At 38.6% G+C, this 22,487-nt stretch overlaps 2 protein-coding genes across 9 annotated transcripts in view; both read right to left on the bottom strand.

Moving 5' to 3' along the window:
* The window catches only part of HDAC8 (histone deacetylase 8), a 244,923-nt gene extending 242,162 nt beyond the window's left edge, over positions 1–2,761 (bottom strand). The window contains exons 1-3 of one of the 4 annotated variants that reach the window (XM_022565592.2): positions 1,968–2,761; positions 1,128–1,687; positions 556–608 (exon numbers count right to left, since the gene is read on the bottom strand). In XM_022565592.2, the coding sequence (XP_022421300.1) occupies positions 556–608; positions 1,128–1,352 (278 nt within the window). In that variant the 5' untranslated portion in view covers positions 1,353–1,687; positions 1,968–2,761. Of the gene's footprint in view, positions 1–555; positions 609–1,127; positions 1,722–1,967 lie in introns of those variants that run through there. The other 3 variants (XM_089904375.1, XM_022565591.2, XM_089904374.1) reach the window with 3 other exon arrangements.
* A 3,767-nt stretch (positions 2,762–6,528) lies between these two features.
* PHKA1 (phosphorylase kinase regulatory subunit alpha 1) overlaps positions 6,529–22,487 on the bottom strand; it is a 147,798-nt gene continuing 131,839 nt past the window's right edge. For 2 of the 5 annotated variants that reach the window (XM_022565566.3, XM_089904372.1), the window contains 6 exons: positions 22,312–22,427; positions 22,135–22,182; positions 14,527–14,697; positions 12,316–12,369; positions 10,432–10,632; positions 6,530–9,225 (listed from right to left, as the gene is read on the bottom strand). In XM_022565566.3, coding sequence (XP_022421274.1) covers positions 9,052–9,225; positions 10,432–10,632; positions 12,316–12,369; positions 14,527–14,697; positions 22,135–22,182; positions 22,312–22,427 — 764 coding nt within the window. In that variant the 3' untranslated portion in view covers positions 6,530–9,051. Of the gene's footprint in view, positions 9,226–10,431; positions 10,633–12,315; positions 12,370–14,526; positions 14,698–22,134; positions 22,183–22,311; positions 22,428–22,487 lie in introns of all 5 variants that reach the window. The other 3 variants (XM_022565569.3, XM_022565567.2, XM_022565568.3) reach the window with 3 other exon arrangements.

The raw sequence follows: 22,487 nt of genomic DNA, 5'->3' as shown, positions 1-22,487 counted from the left end.
TACTCTTATAACAACAAACAGCAAGTTCATTTTTTTGTTTTTTTTTAAAGAAGCACTTAGCTCTGTGCTGAGTTATGGCCTTGGCTCCAGGAGTTTCCTTTGGTCTTGACTGTCTCCAGGCTCATCATTAAAGTTTGGTGGTGGTAATGGTGTATCTAAAAGTCTTAAGTTGAACCCATACTCTCAAGAGCTGGCTTAGGAAAGACAAAAAACAAACAACCCCAAAACCAGAACACCTCCCAGCTGAACATCTTTTTTTCTATCAGATAGGTTTTAGTACCCAAATGTACTCACCCCGAAACCTCCACAAAACACCTATCCCTAGGATACTTCCCTCCCAGCAATAAAGTCCTATTTCTTAACTGCTTCAAGTACTTTTTTCGAGTTTTCTTAATTCTTCAAGAGCTTTTACTAGGTTACAGGCAGATTACCAACACTGTGAATCACAAAAAACTTTTAAAAAAGGACCATTCTCTCCCTAATTACTCCCACTGTGAAGCAGGAAGTTAAGGCTATGAACACCTGGGTTCAGGGCTCTGTTCAAGCACAACTTACCTCATTTGCTTATGCAGTGCATATGCTTCAATCAAGGAATGTACCATACTGGCCTAAAAACATCAGCAAAAATGGAAGAAAAAAAAGGCAGAAAATAGTCTCAAATGTTTAATTCAGAGAAATTCCATCGACTTCATCATCCTGAACAAAGGAACTAACTTTTAACTCCCCTCCCTTTTTACTTAACAATTACAAAGCACTTTAGACAATACAAAGTATCTAAATCGCTAAGGAGAAAGCTATCGGGCCTTACGGAGGTGTTGGAACACTTTTCTCCTGCAGCTTCTTCTCCACTTCGGGGATCCCTGGCAGTAGAGACACCATCCCCTCCATGCCATCCCTTCCCCTCCCCCGCACCTCCACCCCACCCCCACCTGTCCGTTGGACGCCCCGCTGCGCTCTCAGGAAACTCTCTAAGGGAACACTTCCTCCATCACCTGGTACAGCCGCCCAAATTTCTGCTGAAGATTTCCCCCAGCCCTGTATCCTCTTCGCTTCCTAATGCCCTCCCGTCCACCGGCCCCCCACCCACACCCCCAAAACCCACGGTCTTTCATCCCAACCTTTCTTACCCGTTTGGGGACTTTGGCCAGGGAGTCGCACATGCTAACATACTCGGGACTGTAAATGTAAACCGGGGGCAGCGACTGCCCACCGTCCGCCGGTTCCTCCGGCTCCTCCATCTTCCACTTACAGCCGTTCCGGAGCCACCGTCCGGATCCGGCTTTTTTCGGACTCAGCCCGGGCTCCGGTTCCTGCTCCTCTGATCGGCCGCAGCGGTGCTCCCTGGTCAACATTCCCTCCTAGTTTCGAGATCGCCGGTGACACTGTCCCTGCTCCCCATCCAATTGAAGAAATGCATGGGCCTTGTCAGGCCAGAACCCCTACATTTAGTGACTACAGTTCAAAAACGGAGGTCGGCAGATATAAAAGCCCAAATAGCTGCCAATTAGGATCGATATTTTATAGCACAAATAAGCACAGTCAAAACTAACCATTGTTGCCCTACGGGGCCATTTGAGATGAAGTCACACCAGCTTCAGAGCATGCTGGGAGATGTAGTTTCGAGGGATTTAAGTAGCGGAAGAGTCAGGGCTAATTACTAAAATAGCCGCGAATTTGAGTTTTAGCGCTAAAAAAAAAAAAAAAAAAAAAGGATCACCGTCAACGCTTTATGAATTGTCTCAATCTGCAAACACACCCGTATAAATATCTAAAGACAGACACAGTGTGGCCACTAAGAGCCCAGCACCACCCAACACATCAGACGGGCTCTTTTTGGTGGGGGATTAATTAATGGTACAAACTGTTTGAAAAGTTTACACAGTCAATTCTGTGCTGCAACTTAGTTCACTGCTTTTCATCATTAACTATCCATGTCCATATAAGAGTTAACAATCTCAATAATTTACTCTGGCAAAGCTGGTACCACTTTCCCAAGACGCTGGCTGGTACTTTGTAAATTGCTTCGTAGATTCCAGTCAAGCAATGATGTCAAATCACTCCTTGAAAATTCACTTGGAGTTAAGTGTGTAAGCAGATACTTTCAGTGACGTTTGGAAACTGCAGCTCTTCTTCCTTCCCTCCTTTTTTTCTCTGCAGCTATACAAGGGTTAGGGAAATATTTTAGGTTTAGTGTGAGGGTTCACATTAAAGAGTATCCTGGAGCAGTTTTAGAATTACCATCAGTATTTCCAGGTTCCTGGGGGCCCCTATGATCTGACACAAACTAGCCAATGCCCAAGGCCCCAACTCTCACATCAACATGAATTAACCTCTCAGACAATCCAATATTCTAGTTTGCTTTTTTCCCCTACTCTTTAAACATTTATGGAGTATTGTGATATGCACTTGGATATACTATCTCATTTCATCCTTGCAACAGTCCTATAAAGGAGGTTGTAATACACCCATTTTACAGATGCAGTTTAGAGAAAATAACTGTTCAAAGTCACACACACAAACAGAAAAGCAGGAATTCAAAACCAGGTCTGCCTGACACTGAAGTTTTTGAACATTCCCTTTACTATATAAACTTGATTCCTCCAGGATGACTTTGTGTTAAATCTAACCTTGTTCAACCCTCCATTTAGTATCCCCTCAATACTTAGTATTCTGGATTTTTTTTTCTCCTGCGATGTGTTTCTTTAGCTAGAATGTAAGCTCTCATGCTCCTTTTGTATCTTCCCATAGCAATTAGCTCAAAGTTCTGCCATCATTCAATCATTCATCAAACTTTATCTGACATCAACTAAGTGTACAGTACAGCTGAGGATTCAATCCTCAAGATGAATTACAGTCTGATCTCTGCTCTCAGGGAATTTGCATTCTTGTAGATGAGACGGATACACAAGAAGCAGAGTCAGATAACGAATGTAGGATGCTTGTTTAATAACTAAGCATTAAGTACTTAATAACTGGTACTTAGTAAATGGCAACTAGGGTTCTTATTCAGTGACATCTGAGAGGGTCCTAGTGGATAGATGGGATTTTACCTGGTGAAGAAGGGAGCCAGGGGAGGGCATGCTGACTAGAATCAACAGCATAAGCAAAAACAAAAAGGAGAACATTTCTAGGCTAGTTTAGTTGAAGGGGCTGGCTCAATGAAGTGTTTTGAATACTAGACTAAAGAGAATAGACTTCACCCTGTGGGAAATGGGGAGACATATAAACAGAAATCTTAAAATAAAAGATTTCTACAGCAGTAGTGTGTAGGGAAGATTAGCTATTGAAAGACTACAAGCAGTGAGAGTGCTGCAATGGATCAGATAAGAAATAATGATCATTTATGGTTTTGTTTTGTTTTTTTGTTCTTTTGGCTGTGCCGCGTGGCATGCGGGATCCCGACCAGGGTTAGGACTCGTGCCCCCTGCAGTGGAAGCATGGAGTCCTAACCACTGGACCGCCAGGGAATTCCAAAGCGATGATGATTTAAACTAGGGTAGGGACAATGGAAACAGAGAGGGAGAAACAATGCACAGGGTAGGTTCAACAGGACTTCCTTACTACTAGTACTTGAATATTGGTGAGAGCAGATGGAGAAGTTATTGAAAATTCTTAAAGTCTGTGTGAAGAGAAGGCCAGCAGTATCAATATAAGGAAGAGGGAAATGAGAAGGAAGAAATCAGAGGGTAGGGCAGGTGCTTAACCCAGTTTATTTCCCCACATAGATAAGAGATAGCTAAAGTCATAACAGTGGTTGAGATAGTCAAGGGAACATGGCTGTCTCCACTGCGATGTCTAATCATATCTAACTTAACATTTTCAAACCAAACTCCTGATTTTCCTATCCAAGTCTTTGCCACCCCTTCCCCATCTTTCATAGCTCAGTAGAGATACCAACGTCTATCCAGTTGCCTAAGCCAGAAACCTGGGAGTTATTTGTATTCCCTCCTTTTCTTTCACTCCCAAATCTAATCCATCAATTTCCATTGGTTTCACCTCCAAGACGTGTCTTAACTACCTCCACTTCTCTCCTCTGCACTGCCGCCACCCCAGTCCTGGCACTGTCATCTCTCACTTGGACTTCCTGCAATACCTAGCTGGCTTCTACTTCCACTCTTGTTGACTTACAATCCATTCTTTTTGTAGCCGCAGAGTGAGCTTCTTAAAAAATGTAAATCAGATCATGTCACTTTTTAAAACCTGCCCCACGCCATGGTGAGAATCTTTGAGCTAGGAAGAAGCGAGTGATTTGGGAGAATGCTGTTTGTGGGAGTTGGGAGAGAAAGATGCCAAAAAGGAGACAAAAAAGGAATAGCTGGGTGAGAACTGGTACAGTTTCACAGAAATCAAGGGATGAGAGGGTTACAAGAAGGGAGAGGTAGTAACAATGTCATGTATTGCAAAAGGGTCAGAAACCCCTTTTGCCATTAGGGGTTCACTGGTGCTCTATGAAAAACACACGAGGCAAGGGAGGAAGCCAGATTGCAAGGGGTTAATGAGTGAAGCCAATGCTGTCAAGTGTAACTTCCTTTTTGAAGAAATTTGATTGTGAAAGGAGGGAATTATTATAGTATATCAACCTAGGGGGATGTCAGAGCCCAGGAATATTTTTTTAGAATAAGAGAGAAATGCACATGTTTACAGAGGGGAAGGAGTCTATGGGGCTGTAGGAGTTGACTAAAAGGTGAGATCATGACAAGTTGGCAATATAAGGAGGAAACAGGACTTGTCTAGGGCTTTTCATGGATAGACAGTGGAGAAGGAGGGCAGGATACAGACTGGCCAACTGAGACTCTAAAGTCTGGACTCTGATGTGAAAATTGATTTTTCCATGTGTTCTTTCAGTTCTAGCAACAGGTAGCTGAACACTTCAACATGGGGAGCATTGCTTTTAAACTGGAAACAGTATCCTCATTTGGCATACAATGTGGCAAGATGATTCAACTATGCACAAGGATCTGCAACAGCAAATCCCACAGGGAGGCTGCACCCTTATTCATGATTAAGATAGAGCACAAACCATGCCACAGGTCCCAACCTCAACTTTCCACAAGCTTAATACCCATACGATCCTTAACTTGGGAAGAAAACCTTTCTCAAAGCACCAGATTTGCAGTCAGAGGACTTGAAGTCAGAGGAAATAGGTTGAATCTTGGCTCCAAAGTTTCCTAGTGTGGTGACCCTGGACAAGTTCTTGGCCTCACTTTCCTTAGCCATTTTTGCTAAAGGTAGTTTTTGAACCAGCAAGGTCAGGATGCCACTTCTTTTGATGATCTCCTCTGACTTCACTTGCTGGCAGAAGCAGGCAGAAGGGAAAGCAAACACATTAAGAAGTCACCGCCCCTCTGGCCACCTTCGTTGTGCATTTTACAATATGCCCACTGATATCTCAACTGTAGTGAACCAACTGACCCTTGTTTTCACACCACTTCCTAATGTCTTTTCCTTGGAGAGTGTCATTGTTGAGAATGTGAACTCTATAGAGTCAAACTGCTTGAGCTCAGATCCAAGCTCTACCACTTCCTGGCTGTCTGATTTTCAACAATTTGCTTATAATGCTTAGTGCCTCAGTTCCCTCATATGGAAGATGGGGATGACAACAGTAATTAACTCACATGGTGACTGTGAAAACAGAATAAGATGGTCATACCAAGTGCCTGTATAACAATGTCTGGCATTTGGTAAGCACTCAAATATTGATTATCATTTAAGAGCTATTATGCCAAATATTCCTTAATTTGGGGGAAAGTCTCCACCCCATTGTTATCCTCACCCGCATACCGCTACTGCAAGAGTACTATTACTGGTTTGAGAACAGGTCCTTTGCTTTTAGGCCTAGCCTTAAAAGAAATCAGACTTCTGCTAAATAGAGGGTGACCATACCATCCAAACTGGGACACTTTTGAGTGACAGAGAGTGCTATTAATAATTATGCCAGGACAACAGGCATAAACGGGGACTGTCCTGGGCAAACCAAGACCTAAGGTCACTCAAGTTTAATAGGAAATGAAGACTAAATGTGGAAGACACTATATTTATCTCCATTGCATTAGTACAGGTACTAGGTATTTGGTAAGTAGAAAAGGGTCAGAGTAAGAATAACTTTGGACCCATCAGCTGCATAAAATTCTCAGAATGTAGTATAACCTAATTAACCAGGATGGGACTGCAGAGACTGTTCATCCTTGCTGGATAAACCCTCTCTTGTTACACAAAAGGCTAATGAGTAGTAGAACAAGATTCTGCCGAATAGTTATAACACTTAGGAGAACGAACTGTTTTTAGGTACCCTCCAGTTGTGCAGGAGCACCACCTGCAAACAATTATAATGCTGACCAAAAATCAGTCTTATTCATTCATTAGAACAGGCTCCCGACAGATGTCAATAAGCTAGTTGGAATTCAGTGAGCCTAGTTTGAGCAGTCATGCACTTGAATGATAAAACAGCATTTCTTTACATATATTATATACCATATTATATAATGTATAATATATGTTTTATGTATTAATATTATTCTACTTTGACCCAATTATGAGCTTTGACTGTACCGCATAATTAGAGTATGTAAAATAGAGCCATGAAATAAACTCCAATCACAGAAACACATATAAAGTTTTGCACATTGGCACCAGACATGATTTAATTGGAAATTCTAATTTTTTATTCTATTTTCAAAACATAAGTGCTTAAAAAGTGTCCAATGTGTTTTTTAGTACCACATGCTTAAAATGAACAAAATATGAATCAAGTTTTCTAAACAGTTGCTTTAAAAGTGAAGTAGCTGTGTGTGGGAAGCATAGTGATAGATAACTTCATAAACCCAGAGAAATGTAGCCATCAGGGTCAGTTCAGGTAAATTTGTGTGGGAGGGAGTGGTGGCTTTCAACTGTGCCACTCCAGATGTACTCTCTGTGGCTGGGGTACACTTGCAGCCAGTGAAAAGACAGTTTCAGAACAGGGTGTAAATTTTCTTTATATGTGACCAGAAAATCACGTAATCAGAAAGCTACTTACTGTGTGTTTCCATTTCCTATAAGAGAGGTACTGAAAAGTTTGGCCATCCTTTCTTTGTTTCCACTATCTGTTTTCTATCACCCTACTATGCTCATTTATTCATGTGTACTCATAATATTGCCACTGGTTCTGTTACAATTATTTAGAGAGTCCCCCATCCCCATTCTTGGAGAAAAACCTGAAAAAATCTGAAGGAAAATAGGGGATTGAAGTAGGAAGTTATCTGAGTGCAAACAGGGAAATTAGTAGAGTCTTGACAGGAGAAGGAAAATGCTATGGACTGAATGTTTGCATCCCTCCAAATTTCATATCTTGAAGCCTTAATCCCCAATGTGAAAGTATTTGGAGGTGGGAGCCTTTGGGAGATAATCAGGTAGAGTCCCCATGGTAGGATTAGTGCCCTGAGAAAAAGAGGAAGAGCCGAGAGCTCACTCTCTCTGTGCCATGTAAGGATACAGCAAGAAGGCAGCTATCTACAAACCAGAAAGAGGGCCGTCACCAGACACTGAATCTGCTGGTACTTTGATCTTGCATCTCTCAGCCTTCAGAACTGTGAGAAATAAATGTTTGCTGTTTAAGCTACCCTGTCTATGGTATTTTGTTATAGTGGCCTGGAACTAAGACAGAAAGTTAGGAGAAACATTCTTCAATTGGCTACCTAAACATGAGACTGGGAAAGAGGACTCAAGGAATCCTCCACTATCTTTTGCGTATCAGCCTGAGGCCATAGTCACACCCCTCTCCCACACACAACACTCATATTTACATACTTAACTCAGTTTGTCAAATGTAGATAAAGATAGATATACAGACATGTCAAAACTACTTAACATTCAGAAAAATTCCCACGTGTGCTTAGACACACATACAAATGCAGGTGTTTACGAGAGACAGACACATGCCTGCAGATATCAAGATATACATAGATATGAACACTAGAATCAGGAAGTAAAAATGTAAATGAATGAGTTTAAAAGTAAGTAGATAGGAGGGCAGAAAGTTGGAGGGGGTGGATGCTATACAGAGTGAATAGGTGAGTGAGACAGAGACCAGGTGAGCACAAAGAAAGAGTGCTCAGTAAAGCAGCTATAGACTGGACTGCTATATTCCTGTTCGCCAAAGACAGAGGCTTCAATTATTCTCTGTGTTGTATGCTGGCCCACTCTTCAGAGCCATGGATTAGTGTACAAGGCTCTCTTCAGGGCACTAACCCATCTCTAATTCCTTCTCTGTTTCCTAGGTGTAAGACTCTGCCCCCCTCCTTTCTGGAATTGGGCTCCTGGCTCCATTTCTCTGGGTTATTCTGCATTTTCTACTACAAATACATCTTTGAGTACCAGCAATCTTCATAAAATGTGATTTTAAGTGTTAATACTGAAATCCTTAAATATGCACACTGCACTTGCATTTTTTTGATATTTCACCAAAGGGAGAGTAAGAATTATGTGTGCCGATATAGAGAAGGCAAAAGCAGAGACATAAGTTCTGCACAGAAGGGAGTTCATCATTCAGTGTGAGGCAGCATGTGAGTAAAGAAGAAAACCATGATCTGGTACTGTTTTCCCAAGAAAAGGCACTTAGGATAGATATTTCCAATTTATAGCAGCATAAAGTCCAACAATTTAGGGTTTACTCACTTGAAATAATGTTCCAAAGCACCCACTACTCGTTCACACAATGAACCAAACATAAGAGAAATCAAACTTTAGGAATAAGTTATTATTAACACCTGCTCCCCAAACAGGAGTTAGAAAACTAAGTTTGTAACAGATCTAGAGAATAAAAACACATGCAAACTTTTATGAACCATGAAAGAATTAAGGCACTGAAAAGCCTGGGTGAGCAGATGCCTCCAGGCAAGGGTTCACGTCTTCTACACCAGTTAGTTTATCAGAAAAGTTCGCTCTTCTTGGGAGGGATGGGTTGGAAAGGGGCACGGTCGGTCGGGAGTGATCAGGCCATCACATTTCAGTTCCATGCACAATGAGGCAGGAGCCAGCTGTCAAAAGGCTCCCAGCAGCCAGGGCCTAGAGGCCTCACTGCATGGCACAGATGCTGTGAGGCAGGAACTCCTGCACGTAGGTGGCAGCTGCCTTGGAGAGGTAGGTCATGGTGCCAAACCTGCCACTGGGTGCACTGTCATACAGAAGAGTACAGATGCCAGATGCAGGATCCTTGGCCAACATGATATCATCTGCGCCGAGGGTTTTCTGTTTGGTTTTGAAGGGTGGGAGAACACAGGGGAAAGGAAAAATTACTAATCCTACTAATTAAAGTCCTGATTAGAATAACTCAGAGCCTCCTCCCCATCACCAACTAGTTGGATCTTAGGCTGTTTAGACAGGAAGGGATCAGGGTTATGCACAAAATGGTGACTATGAGTTTCTATATATGCATTTTTCACTAGATCCTAAAATCACATGAAATTATTTTTAAAGCATTAATTGTTTTGAATTTTTGAAAGTTAAATATAATAGGTAATTAGAGTTGTGTTTGTTAAAGAGTCAAATGTTAATACTTACAAATCACCCTAGAGGGACTTTGGTCTGAATCCTTCTAGTACCACTGATTTCAGCATGTATTATTTTATCTTGCATTTCATCGTTATTTCTTTCCAAGTCAACTTAATTCAAATAGACCTCAAGCTTTCCAATCTAGAGTCTATGCCTAAAAGGGATCACATTTTCTGCTACAACGAACTAAGAGCAATCAGAATATTTAAAATTAGGACTGTCCTAGAAAATCCTTGAAAAGTCCTAGAGAAACTTTTAATTTCCTTTGCATTCCCCCCCAGGGCCTAATAGAATGAAACACTGATTACATGTTTTGGAGACTGTTCTATTAACAGCAGTGCATGTCCTTCACTTTATGTGGTCCTACTCTTAATCTAAGAAATATTTGGAAAGCTTTCAATAGTTTGCATTTTTAAAATGTGCTTAATTTCCTGGAATAAGATTTATTAAGAAAATAAGGAAATGTAGAATTAAAAGTTTCACTTTAATATTTTCCTACAGGTAAGAGAGAAAAGCAAAACCAAAACAAAACCAAAATCAAATCTTCTCTTTTCCTTAATAGTCCAGAAAGAATATACTACCCAATAGTTTCTTATTAAGTCCTTATCGCTACAAAAAGTAGTGTGATAAAAGTAGTCTGAAATATGACGAAAAGCATAAAAGTCTCCTGAGTTCCAGGCAACTTTACCATGTAACACAACCACAAAACTCATGGTAAAAGACAGGGGTCATCCCGCAGCTTACTTCTTTTACAGATAGAGCTCAGAGCCACTACGAAGGGGGCCTAGAAAAGAGCTATGAGGAAGAGGACACAAGAAAGTGACCTTGGCTTCTTGAAGGGCTCTGAATGCAGTCAGGTTAGTATCAGACATTCCTCTTTGAGAAAACAACAGGTTTGCCTACCTGTTCTTGAAGAAACAAGTCATTGGCAATATGCACTATTTTTTCCACAGCAATGATGCTTCCAATACTATGAATTTCAATGTCTGACATCATAGTGAGGACAAGGATGGCTTCAACCAGAAGCTGGCGGTACTCCGGCTGAGGTACACGATTCAGGACAGACTCCACGTGAACAGAGAATTTAATCTCACCTGGAGTCATCTGTGACAGAGAAGAAGAAAATCACTTCCTAAGAGCCCATCATGCAGGAGACATCAATTACCTATTCTGAAAGGCAGAAGAAATACTGTAGCCAAGAGTACTGCTTCAGTCTCCTTTAATATAATTGAGTGAGTAAATAGGTTCAATCTTGTTTTTGAAGGCAATCTGGCAAGCATAACAAGAGTCATAAAAGTATCAATGCCCTCTAACCATAATCCTCCTTCTGGAAGTTCATCCTAAGGAAATAATTCAAGAGAGGAGAAAAGCCCTATGTGCAAGTGTTTTATAGCAGCATTAGTCACAAGTGGAAAACTAGGAGTAATCTAAACATGGGAATGGTTGTGTAAATAATGGCATATCATGGTACAGTAACTTCATGAGTTTCTATAGAATCATTAAAAGAATAAATAAGATGACTGTGGATAAAGGAAAAATCTAAGTAGAAACTAAAATTGTGATGATGAGGATTATGTAAAATATTTATATACTGTTAGATTAAAAAGGGCATGAAGAAATATGAAGTTATTTTAGGGTGAAGGGGATTGAGGACTAATTTTTGGTAAAACTGTATTAAGTATATACTTCAGGGTGGCAATGTAGATTTGAAGTCTAAAGACCTGGGTTCAAGTCCTGTCTTTGTCAGTTACTGGTTCTATGACCTTGGACAATTCACTTCTCTAAATTTGTATGCTTATCTGTGAACTGGGAACTACAATCCCTTCCTTAGCTATCTCACATAGTTGTGCTGAAGATCAAATTAAAGACTGTGTAAAGGTGTTTTGGAGACTCTTAAAGGTACATTCAGGTATGTATTATTATTAATTCTGTTAACATTTCAATCTTGCTTAAAGGCAGAGAGAAGACTAAGAGAGGACACAGTGTTCTTTACTAGGGAAGAGGCTTCTAGGAAGGAGTGGAGCCCTGAAACACAGCATTAACTTTCTGTACCCACCCTTGCAGCCATGATCTACAAGAACTCCAGAGTTTTTGAGAATTTTCTACTATCCAGTCTTACTATTCTTAGCTTCCCAATTCTCACTCCTTTGTTGATTTTGTATAAAAGCTATTTCTTTATAATTTCAGTGTGATTGGGCAAAAAGCAAAATATAAAAGCACCTCCTAATCTATGTCTGTGGTTCATGGCAATGTTTTCCAACCATGGTGATATATCAGAATTATTCTAAGGATTTTTTTTTTTAAAGTACAGGTGCTCATGCCCCATCCCTGGAGAGTCTAATCCACTGAATTGGAGATAGGAGCTCAGGTTACTGTGACATATAGTTAGAGCTTAGGACCATTGGTTTATGATCACTGGTTTATAGTCTACAAACATGTTAGTAGAGAAAGGTAGGGATGAGCAGGATGGGGACATGAGAGGTCATTCATTCATTCATTCTTAGATTTCTATCTCATCTGCCATTTCTAACTCTGGCAACACTCACATAAATCAGCCTAACTTAATCAACCATTAAAAGAAACTGCCTTTATATAATTAATGTAATACATAATTATTCTCTAATATTCCCATTCTATTTTTTAAGAACATTCTCTCCTTTCTGCCAATGCATTTCTTGTTCAGTTGATTTATAAAAGCATAGATTTGTTATTTTGAAAAGAGATCACTGAAATACTTTAGCCAGACAAGCTATCAATCAAATAAATGTGAAAGACACAGAATCTTACCTCTCTAGTGGTTGAAGAAGGAAGAACAAAACCTTCCACAGAAAGTCCATGACACTGCAAAACAGCAAAAACGTCACCCAGGATATGCTGACAACTGGGAGACTGTAAGGAGACACTTAGTATTTCTAAGTGTGTTCCACTGGGTAGATGCTGAGTAATCACAGGCCAGGGAAAGGCCCTGCAGCCCACGGGTCTTTGCCAAGGGGTTACGCTTACTGTGTGGCAAGAAACAGGGTTGGACTATAGGGAACTCAAGGTTCATCCTCTACTTAGGGGAGTGGAAGGGTCGGGAAGGTCTACCTGCTGAGATAGTCTAGCCCTAAAGATTCAGAGACTATCTGAGAGGATACCACGGTAGGTCCCAGAGCCATCACAAATAGACTTTCATAAAGATTCTTTTAGGCTGAAGAGAAAAAACTCAAGATATGCATTTACCAGACATGCATAGTTACATTTTCTAGTTAAGCATCCCCCATCAGCACTCCTGATCCCCTCACTCTGCTCTACTTTCTCTACAGTATGTCATCTTTCAACATTCTGTATAATTTACTTATTTATTGTGTTTCTTATTTATTGTCTCTCCTTAGTAGAATGTAAGTTCCATAAGGACAGAGATTGTCGTCTGTTTTGTTTTCTGTTGTATTCCTGTGAGCACCTAGGACATTGCCTAGTGCATGGCAGATGCTCAAGAAATACTGTATGAACGAATGATATTTTATCTTCCCCCCATCATCAATTCAATTATTAAAAAGCAGTGGGAATTAATGACTTGCCATTTTAGATTTTAAATAAATCAAAACATTATATATTAAACCACAGATAAATATTCCAATCCAACAAGTTTATCGACCCTACCAGACACTTCCACCCCATGTTCCATATGCCAAATAACAATCTTTGAGAATTACCAGCCTTGAAACATATGTGCAGAGTGATTATGTTACATTCATACTCTGAAAGGAATGGAATGAAAATAAAAACAGACGGCATTTGTTTTTCCCCTTTACATTAGGATTTCAAGTTCATGCTTTGATTCTGCCACAAAATACCCAATTTTCCCAGTCAGACTTGAATGTTCCTTCCCTTGTATTCTCACAGCCTTCTGGTTTTGCACTTTTATCATAACACTTTTGGCCTTGCATTACAGCTGCTATGTAAGAAGATAACTATGGATTAAACTCTTTGATGACAAGAACAGACACTTTCCATGGTATCTGGGTAGAAGAGCACCTACTACATGTAGTCTGTGAAACTGAATTGCCATAAGCCAGGCAGAGCTGGAGAGATACAGCACATATCTGTTACCACTGTGCTATAGCAGTTAAATGGAAGGAAAATAACTGATAGGTACACTTTGAAAGGAAGATCGCCAGAGTTGATAGTTCGAGGAATCAAATTTCACCTTTCCAAAGGATCACCTGATTCTGTCCCTGGAATATCAGTGTGCTAAGGGGAGAAACATAACTAAAGGTTTTGAAGTCCTGGTTGAAGTGTTCTTCAGGTCATTACCAAGGGCAATGAAGCAAAAAGTGGCACCTATGAGACTATGAATGAGATCTATGAATGAGTACAATAGTCTTCTTGGCCTTCTAAATCTGTCACAATCATAATGGTGTGATATCCCCTTGAATGTCTTTGGCAAACTAGGCCTTTGACAGAAAAACAAAAATTGGTCACACCAGTAGAGTCTCTGGACTATTAGCATCACTATGGCTGCATTTATTTAGTAGTTTTCATCCAAGAAAAAAAATAGGTAAGAGCGTCTCATAAAGCTTCCCAGATGCCACAGTTGTTTTACTGTAGTAACATTTGTTATTAACAGCACATTGCTACAAATAACATTTCTACTCTACAATAGCTACAAAGAAAGTGAGTCTTTATCACCACATTCATTTGATTAGCAGTAAATGTATCACAATGTCCCACAATATCCAACCATGGCCAAAAAGCAGAGAAGTGATGACTTTTGAAATCTCATTTATAAACACTGCAACAGTAACAGTTATGGAGAGAGACTAAATTATCAGTAATGTCAAAATAACAAATCAACTGTTTCATTTTAATGTTTTCTTCTAGGTTTTATCCATAAGAGCACATGACTTTTATATAATTGCAGTGATATCATAGTCATGTCATATCTCAGACAAGGAGGCTGATAATTTCATGGGGGGTGTGTGAAATAAAGAGACATCTACAGTGTATTATGCTCACCTTCTGCAAAACTTTCCATACTTTTTGATAAAATCCAATTGGGACTCTGTTTAGTGCTCCATCCAGCCTTCTTCGGCGTTGCCATTGACCTTGACGACTATCTTTAGATGTCTGTTGACCACATGCACTAGGGAAGGACCCAATACTTGGACTCATAGAGGTTCCAGGTGACTTGGGAGAAAAGTAGAGGAAAGAACATAAATCAAGAGTTATCTGTTTCTATGATTAAAGTATTATAGCACAATGAATAATAAACACACTCAGCAGAATTATAAACTACAAATTAAGTGTAACACTCAAGACAAAAAGGTTATAGAGAAGCTAGAAGACTTATGAGTAGCTAGCAGCAATGTAAACAGGTATGATCCTTTCAGAAAGCATTTAGTGATACATAAGAAAAGCCATAAAAATACTGATGACATGGGAGGTTCTTCACTGTCTCTTTGCCAGGTTATTTCTGTTAAACTTCTAACTGGTCTATGGCTTGGTTTGTTGCTCCCGTAGGCTATAACACAAGCCTCAATTTAAAAGAATTGAAATAAGACACAAAGTATATTATCTTACTACAATGAAATTAAATTAGAAATCAGTAACAAAAGTAAACTTGGGAAATTTACAAATATGTGCAAATTAGACAACACATTCCTAAATAACCAGTGGGTTAAGAAAGAAATCACAAGGAAACTTAGAAAACACTCTGAGATGAATGAAAATGGAAACACAACATACCAAAACTTATGGGATGCAGCTAAAACAGTGCTTAAAGAGAAGTTTATTTTATAAATGCTTGTATTAAAAAAGAAGAAAGATCTCAAATCAATAACCAAACCTTCTACCTTAAGACAATGAAAAAAAGAAGAAAAGAAGAGCAAATTAAACTGAAAGCAAAGAGAAGAAAATAACAAAGACTGTAACAGAAAGAAAAATAGAGAACCAAAAATAATAGAAAAAAATCAATGAAACCAAAAATTTGTTTCTTTGAAAATAAACATCAAAAAAATTGACAAATATTTAGCTAGACATACCCAAAAAATAAAAAAAGGAAATGTATTAAAGTCAGGATAGAAAGAGAGGACATCACTTCCAACCTTAAAGAAATAGAAAGGATTATAAGGACATACCATTGGCAGTCACATGTCAACAAATTATTGATATATAACTTAGGTGAAAACCACAAGTTCCTAGAAAGACACAAACTATCCAAATGGACTCCAGAAGAAACAAAATCCGAATAGATTTATAACAAAGAGATATAACTAGTAATTACATCTAGATATAACTAGATGTATAACTAGATGTATATGTATAGTATATAACTATATAGTTATATAGATATAACTATATACTAGATATAACTAGTAATTACAAAACTTTCACAGAGAAAAGTCCAGGTACAGGTGGCTTCACTGGTTAATACTACCAAACATCTGAAGAAGAATTAATATCACTTCTTCACAAACACTTCCAAAAAAAAGAAAAGGAAGGAACTTCCCAACTCATTCTATGAGGCCAGTATTAGCCTTACACCAAAATCAGACAAAGACATCACAAGAAAACTACAGATCAATACCCCTTATGAACAGAGATACAAAGATCCTCAACAAAACACTAGCAAACCTAAAAATTCAGCAACATATAAAAAAGATGATACACCTTTTAATACACACAATGAAGTAGAATTTATTCCAGGAGTTCAACGTTGTTTTAACATCTGGACATCAATCAATGTAATACACCCTATCAACAGAATAAAGGATAAAACCCATATCAACCTAATAGATGCAGAAAAAGCATTTAATAAATTCTAACACCGCTTCAATGATAAAAGACACTCAACAAACTGGGAACAAAGGGGTTCTTCCTACATCTAATAGAGGGCATCTACAAAAAACCCACAGCTGACATCATAATGAATGGTTGATGACTGAATGTTTTCCCTCCTAAGATCAGAACAAGACAAAGATGTTCAATCTTGCTACTTCTATTCAGTATTGTACTGGAGGCTCTATCCAGGGCTATTAAGAAAGAAAATAAAAGTCATTCAGAGTGGAAAGTCATTTGCAGATGACATGATCTTGTATATAAGGAATTCACTAAAAAACAATTAGAACTAATAAATGAGTTCAGTGAGGCTGCACGATATAAGATCAATATACAAAAATTAACTGTATTTCTAAACAGTAGCAATCAACAATCTGAAAATGAAATTAAGAAAACAATTTCATTTAAGACAGCATTAAAAAGAATAAAATACTTAGGAATAAATTTAATGAAAGAAGTGTAAAACATACACTCTGAAAACTACAAAACCTGTTGAAAGAAATTAAAGACCTAAATAAATAGAGATCCTATTTTCATGGATCAGAAGACTTAATATTGTTAAAATGGTAATACTCTCAAAACTGATCTATAGATTGAACACAATCTTTATCAAAATCCCATTGGGTTCTTTGCAGAAATTGACAAGCTTATCCTAACATTCATGTGAAAATTCAAGGGACCCATGATAGCTAACACAATCTTAAAAAAGATCAAAGTTGGAGGACTCACAATTCCCAACTTCAAAATTTATTATAAAGCTACAATAATCAAGACTGTGTCAAGAGACACTGCTTTGGGAAAACAAGTGTTCTCCTTACTTGCTGCAAGTAATAAATCCTTCCTTCTCTGGAAAAAAAAAAGGCTGCGTCATACAGGCATAGGCTAGGCATGTAGATCAGTGAAATAAAATTGGGAGTTCAGAAATAAACCACTGCATTTTTGTCAGTTTTTAACAAGGGTGTCAAGAAAAGTAAATGGAGGAAAGACAGTCTTCTATCTAAGAGATAGTGCTAGAACAACTGGATAGTCACATTCAAAAGAATGAAGTTGGACCCCCTACTACACACCATACACAAAAATTAAGTCCAAATGGGTTACTGTGCAAAAAAGAGTTAACATAGAAGGCCAGAAATGCTATTCTTGGAAAGGCCTGATTATAAGATTGGCCCTTGGTTGGCATTTGGAAAGCTGGATTTTGGGAGGGTTTCCACCATTCTCAGAATTGATTAACAGTGGCTTATTGTGCCTAAACTGTTTGTGGAAACACTATGGTTTATGTTGAACATTTGCTTTCCCTCTGGGAGTCCAGAGTTTTGGTACATGCCAGACAGAGGCTGTTTATGTGACCAGCCCCCAGTAAAAACCCTGGGTGCTGAGTCTTAAATGAGCTTCCCTGGTTGGCAATATTTCATACATGTTGTCACAACTCATTGCACGGGGAGTTGCATCCTGTGTGACTTTACTGAGAGAGCACTCTGGAAGCTGGTGCCTGTTTTCCCTGGACTTTGTCCAATGCACCTTTTCCCTTTGCTGACGTTGCTTTGTATTCATTTGCTGTAATAAGTCATAGCTTTGAGTATGCTTAGTCCTGTGAGTCCTCCTAGTGAATCACTGAACCCGAGAGGTGGTCTTGGGGACCCATAAACATAATCATAGACCTAACTGTAAGAGCTAAAACTACAAAACTCTTAAAAAATAGGAATAAATCTTTGTGACCTTGGGCTAGGCAATGCCTTCTTAGATAGGACACTAAAAGAAAAATTAGATGAATTGGACTTCACCCGAACTAAAAACTTCTGTTCTTCAAATGACGCTATCAAGAAAGTAAATTGCATGGTTGATATGCTTCAGAGAAAAAAAAAAGTGAAAAGCAACACACAGAATGGGAAAAACTATGTGCCAATCACACATCTGATAAGGGACTTGTATCCAGAATACATAAAGAACCTTTAGGGACTGTATCCAGAATATATAAAGAATCTTTACAACTCAACAATAAAAAGACAAATAACCCAATTAACAAATGGGTAAAGGATCTGAATGGACATTTCTCCAAAAGAAGATAAACAAACAGTCAATTGGCACATGAAAAGATGTTTAATATCATAAGCCATTAGGGAACTGCAAATCAAAACCACAATGAGATACCACTTCATACCCACTAAAATGGCTAGAATCAAAAAGATGGACAATAGCAAGGATTGGTGTGGATATGAAGAAATTGGAACCCTCAGACATTGCCAGTGGGAATGTAAAATGGTACAGTCCCCTTTGGAAAACAATTTGGCAGTTCCTCATGTTAACCATAGTTACCAAATGACCCAGCACTTATCCTAGATGTATATCCAAGAGAAATAAAAACGTATGTCCACACAAAAACTTGTACATGAAGGTTCATAGCAGCGTTATTCATAACAGCCAAATCCCAGAAACAACCCAGATGTTCATCAACTGATAAATGGATAAATAAAATGTGGTGTATATCAATACAGTAAGGTATTCTTCAGCAATATAAAGGAATGGAGTATTGGTACATGCTACAACATAAAACTTATAAAAGTAAAGGATAAAATACATTGGGGAAAGTGTTTCTTTGACAGTTTAGATTCAGAAATAAATATAAAATAAAAAGAAGGTAATAGAAATATTTTCTGAGAAAAGAACTTCTTACATTTTAATTTGGATCAAATGCCTATATCACCACTGCTATGTAAAAGAGAAAAGTGCCTTAAGGCACTTCTATTGGCCAGTGACTATCACACTGATGCACCAAGTAGATGAACTCCATTTGATTTATCTTCATTGTCTTCGTCTCTACCATCAAGATCCTAGGCTGGGCTTCTCTGGTGGCGCACTGGTTGAGAGTCCGCCTGCCGATGCAGGGGACACGGGTTTGTGCCCCTGTCCGGGAAGATCCCACATGCCGCAGAGCGGCTGTGCCCGTGAGCCGTGGCTGCTGAGCCTGCGCGTCCGGAGCCTGTTGCTCCGCAACGGGAGAGGCCACAACAGTGAGAGGCCCGCGTACCGCAAAAAAAAAAAAAAAAAAAAAGATCCTAGGCTGCTGAGAGTGGAGTCAAACCACAAAGGCTATTCAGACTGTTTTCCAAAACCAAATATCAATAGTTCCGAGCTTTTAGATTAACTCCTCCTCTATGCCTCTGTCTTCCTTTATTAATGTAGATATGACAAAGTTGGCCAAGTCATACTACACTAATTCATTACAGGGTATATACTTGGTTAAAGTCAACAGAAATACCAATATTGTTTCCAATAGTTTTCCATTTTTTGTTTGGTTGTCATCTGGCCTTAACCTCTTCAGCCTAAGAAATCTGAAATCATAGGCCATTATGGATCATTGATTTAAACCAAGGAAACTAAATCAGAGATCAGTCTTCCTAAACTGTAAGCGTCATGAGGGCAAGGACCACATCTGTTTTGTTCACTATTGTATTTCCAGTGCCTGGCACAAAATTGGCACTCAATTAATATTTACAAATGAATAAACAATAAGAATAAGTAACCCAGTGATTTTCAAACTTAAAAGTGCATCAGAATCACCTAGAAAGCTTATTAAAACACAGATTGCTGGGCCTCACCTCAGTCTTTCTGATTCAGTAGGCCTAGGATGAGAACCAATATTTCACATCTCTAACAAGTTCCCAGCGGATACCGATGCTTTCCAGTGCCTGGCACATAGCAGGCATTTAATTAATTATATTAGTCAAAAGAATAAATGACTGAACAGATACTTAACAAATAAATACTTATTAAATTGAATTTTGTTTTCTGAAATGGAAAAGAGGTTGGAGTTGAACCCCCTCACCTGCCTTTTTGGAAAAGAAATGGAAAGATATCACCCTGCATGAAGTTGATTTATAAGTATAAATTTTACTTTTTGATTCTTTTTTTTTTTTTTTTTTTTTGCAGCATGCGGGCCTCTCACTGTTGTGGCCTCTCCCGTTGCGGAGCACAGGCTCCGGACGCGTGGCCTCAACGGCCTATGGCTCACGGGCCCAGCCGCTCTGCGGCATGTGGGATCTTCCCGGACCGGGGCACAAACCCGTGTCCCCTGCATCGGCAGGCGGACTCTCAGCCACTGCGCCACCAGGGAAGCCTGATTCATTTTTTTTTCAGTCAATCTGATTGTCATATAATACAAGATAACAGCAGTTACCAGAAAAAACAGTGACATCAAATCTACACCCAGGGGATGACTACCATTGGGCTATGAAAAATATTTGAGAAAATAAATTTTTAAAGGGGATGAGGCAAGGCAAACATTATGTATTTTTAAAAGTTATTAGTAGAGTAAAATTACAGACTATTCAAGTAACTAGCCAGCATGTTATCATTAGAAAAGCTGATGAAATAACCTGACTCTAAAAGTCATGGTAAAGGGTAAAATAAATAAAACTACCTTTACAAGTATTTTTTCTATAATCAGAAAAGAGGGCATGGGTGAGTGGCAGAGAAAAGGGCTTAGAACAATACAAAATACCAGACAGGCAGGTGAGGATGGAAATCGGTATTTAGAAGAAAGAAAGTAATGAAAACTCAATCCTCTAAATTACAGTCCTAATGATTTTGGCTTTCTTAACCTATAGGTAGTGTATGTGTAAAAAAAATTAAATGATATAGCTGGGTGGGTAGGTCAAGTCCTTAATATCATACTAATCTAGCTGGGAACATGGACTTCAAGTTCTAAATATATAATGAACATGTAAGTAATACTCTGTGACTATAAACAACCATGAAGTATTTAGCCAATCACTCTCAACCAAAACAAGAACTGTTTACCAGGAGCATCACTTTAACTCTTCAGTATGAAATGTAGTTCTTTAACCTTTCAGATAGGAAAATGTTCATATTATACAAATCGTCTAGGAAAAAATCCTGTAAAGTGAACACTTTTCTATCACAAGGCCCTTTCTTATTCCATTCTGGTCTTGTACTTGCATAATATAAACGTAAAAGGATATCTGATAGGTATACCTAAATTAAGTTTACTTCAAATTAAACATCAAGCATTGGCTCTTTATTTTCCTAAATGGTTTCTGACTCCTAAAACAAACAGACACGCAAGCACACAAACAAGCAAAATTTCCATTTTGCCTTTCCTCTTCTGGACGTGTTTTAATATCGTAAGCTAGCATAAGTCTATTTTGGAAGTAGAAGGAGTAGTTTTAAGCTTTTCATTAAAAGACTTTGAAATCACACCATTTCCCAGAGTTTTGAAAAACACTATGGAAGTTTGTGTTAATTATTTCTTTGTATAACACAATAACTCATCTATTCTCATCTTCAAGGAAAAAATTAGTAACAGCCTACAGTATGATGTTTGGTGACTCCCACCAACTCTCAGATTGATTTATATGTTCTTCCTCTACGTGTTCACAACACCTTTGGTATACCTCTATCATGACAATGATAAAAATCTAATTTCTGGACAATAACTGAAAATAGATGTTTAAAAAAGCCCTTACCTAGTCTGGTTCTTAAAAGCAAGAAATGTAAGTCTACTTTCATAAAATTAATTCCAAAATTATGTATTAATCCTAACAAGAGGAATTCAAGGTTTCAATTTCTTGCTATCAGAAACAAGTTACTTTCCTCTTAAAATCAGGAAGATAGTTTGGCCCAGAAAAATGAAAGCTATCTGCAGAAAGATTGCTAAAAAGGAGAATCAAACAAGCTACTCTGTGGCTTATCTTATTTGTAAAAAAGCCATAAGCTCATGCATGTTTTATAGAACTAAAGGCAGGTTAATCTATATTAATGGATCCCTACTTGTTTCACCTGACTCTCAGTTGAGATAGACAGTCTACGAAAGTCCACCTGAAAAATAAATGGCTCAAATTAAACTCAGAATATGAAACAAAATACATGATCTTAACAAAGTCTCAGTCCAAAAGAATGTTCTTAAATATGAAAGTATCCCAGCTCAGTTCCCAAGTAGTATCTTACCTGCTTTATCTCACTTTTTAACTGCATAATCCCAGTTCGTTCTGGTTTGGTTGCTCCAACAGCACCAATCTCACGGATAGAAATAGCAGGGCTGATATTTGAATCAGTGAGACGAACTATATAGCATGACAGATTAAAGAGAAAGAGGGAGAATAACCAGGTTCAATTTTTTTTCT

The sequence above is a fragment of the Delphinapterus leucas genome, chromosome X, assembly GCF_059928025.1.
Source record: "Delphinapterus leucas isolate spDelLeu-1000000601 "Yukka" chromosome X, BTC_Dleu_Yukka2, whole genome shotgun sequence".
NCBI lineage: Eukaryota > Metazoa > Chordata > Mammalia > Artiodactyla > Monodontidae > Delphinapterus > Delphinapterus leucas.
The sequence above is the reverse complement of the archived record's forward strand: the minus strand, read 5'-3'. Positions and strand labels throughout refer to the sequence as shown.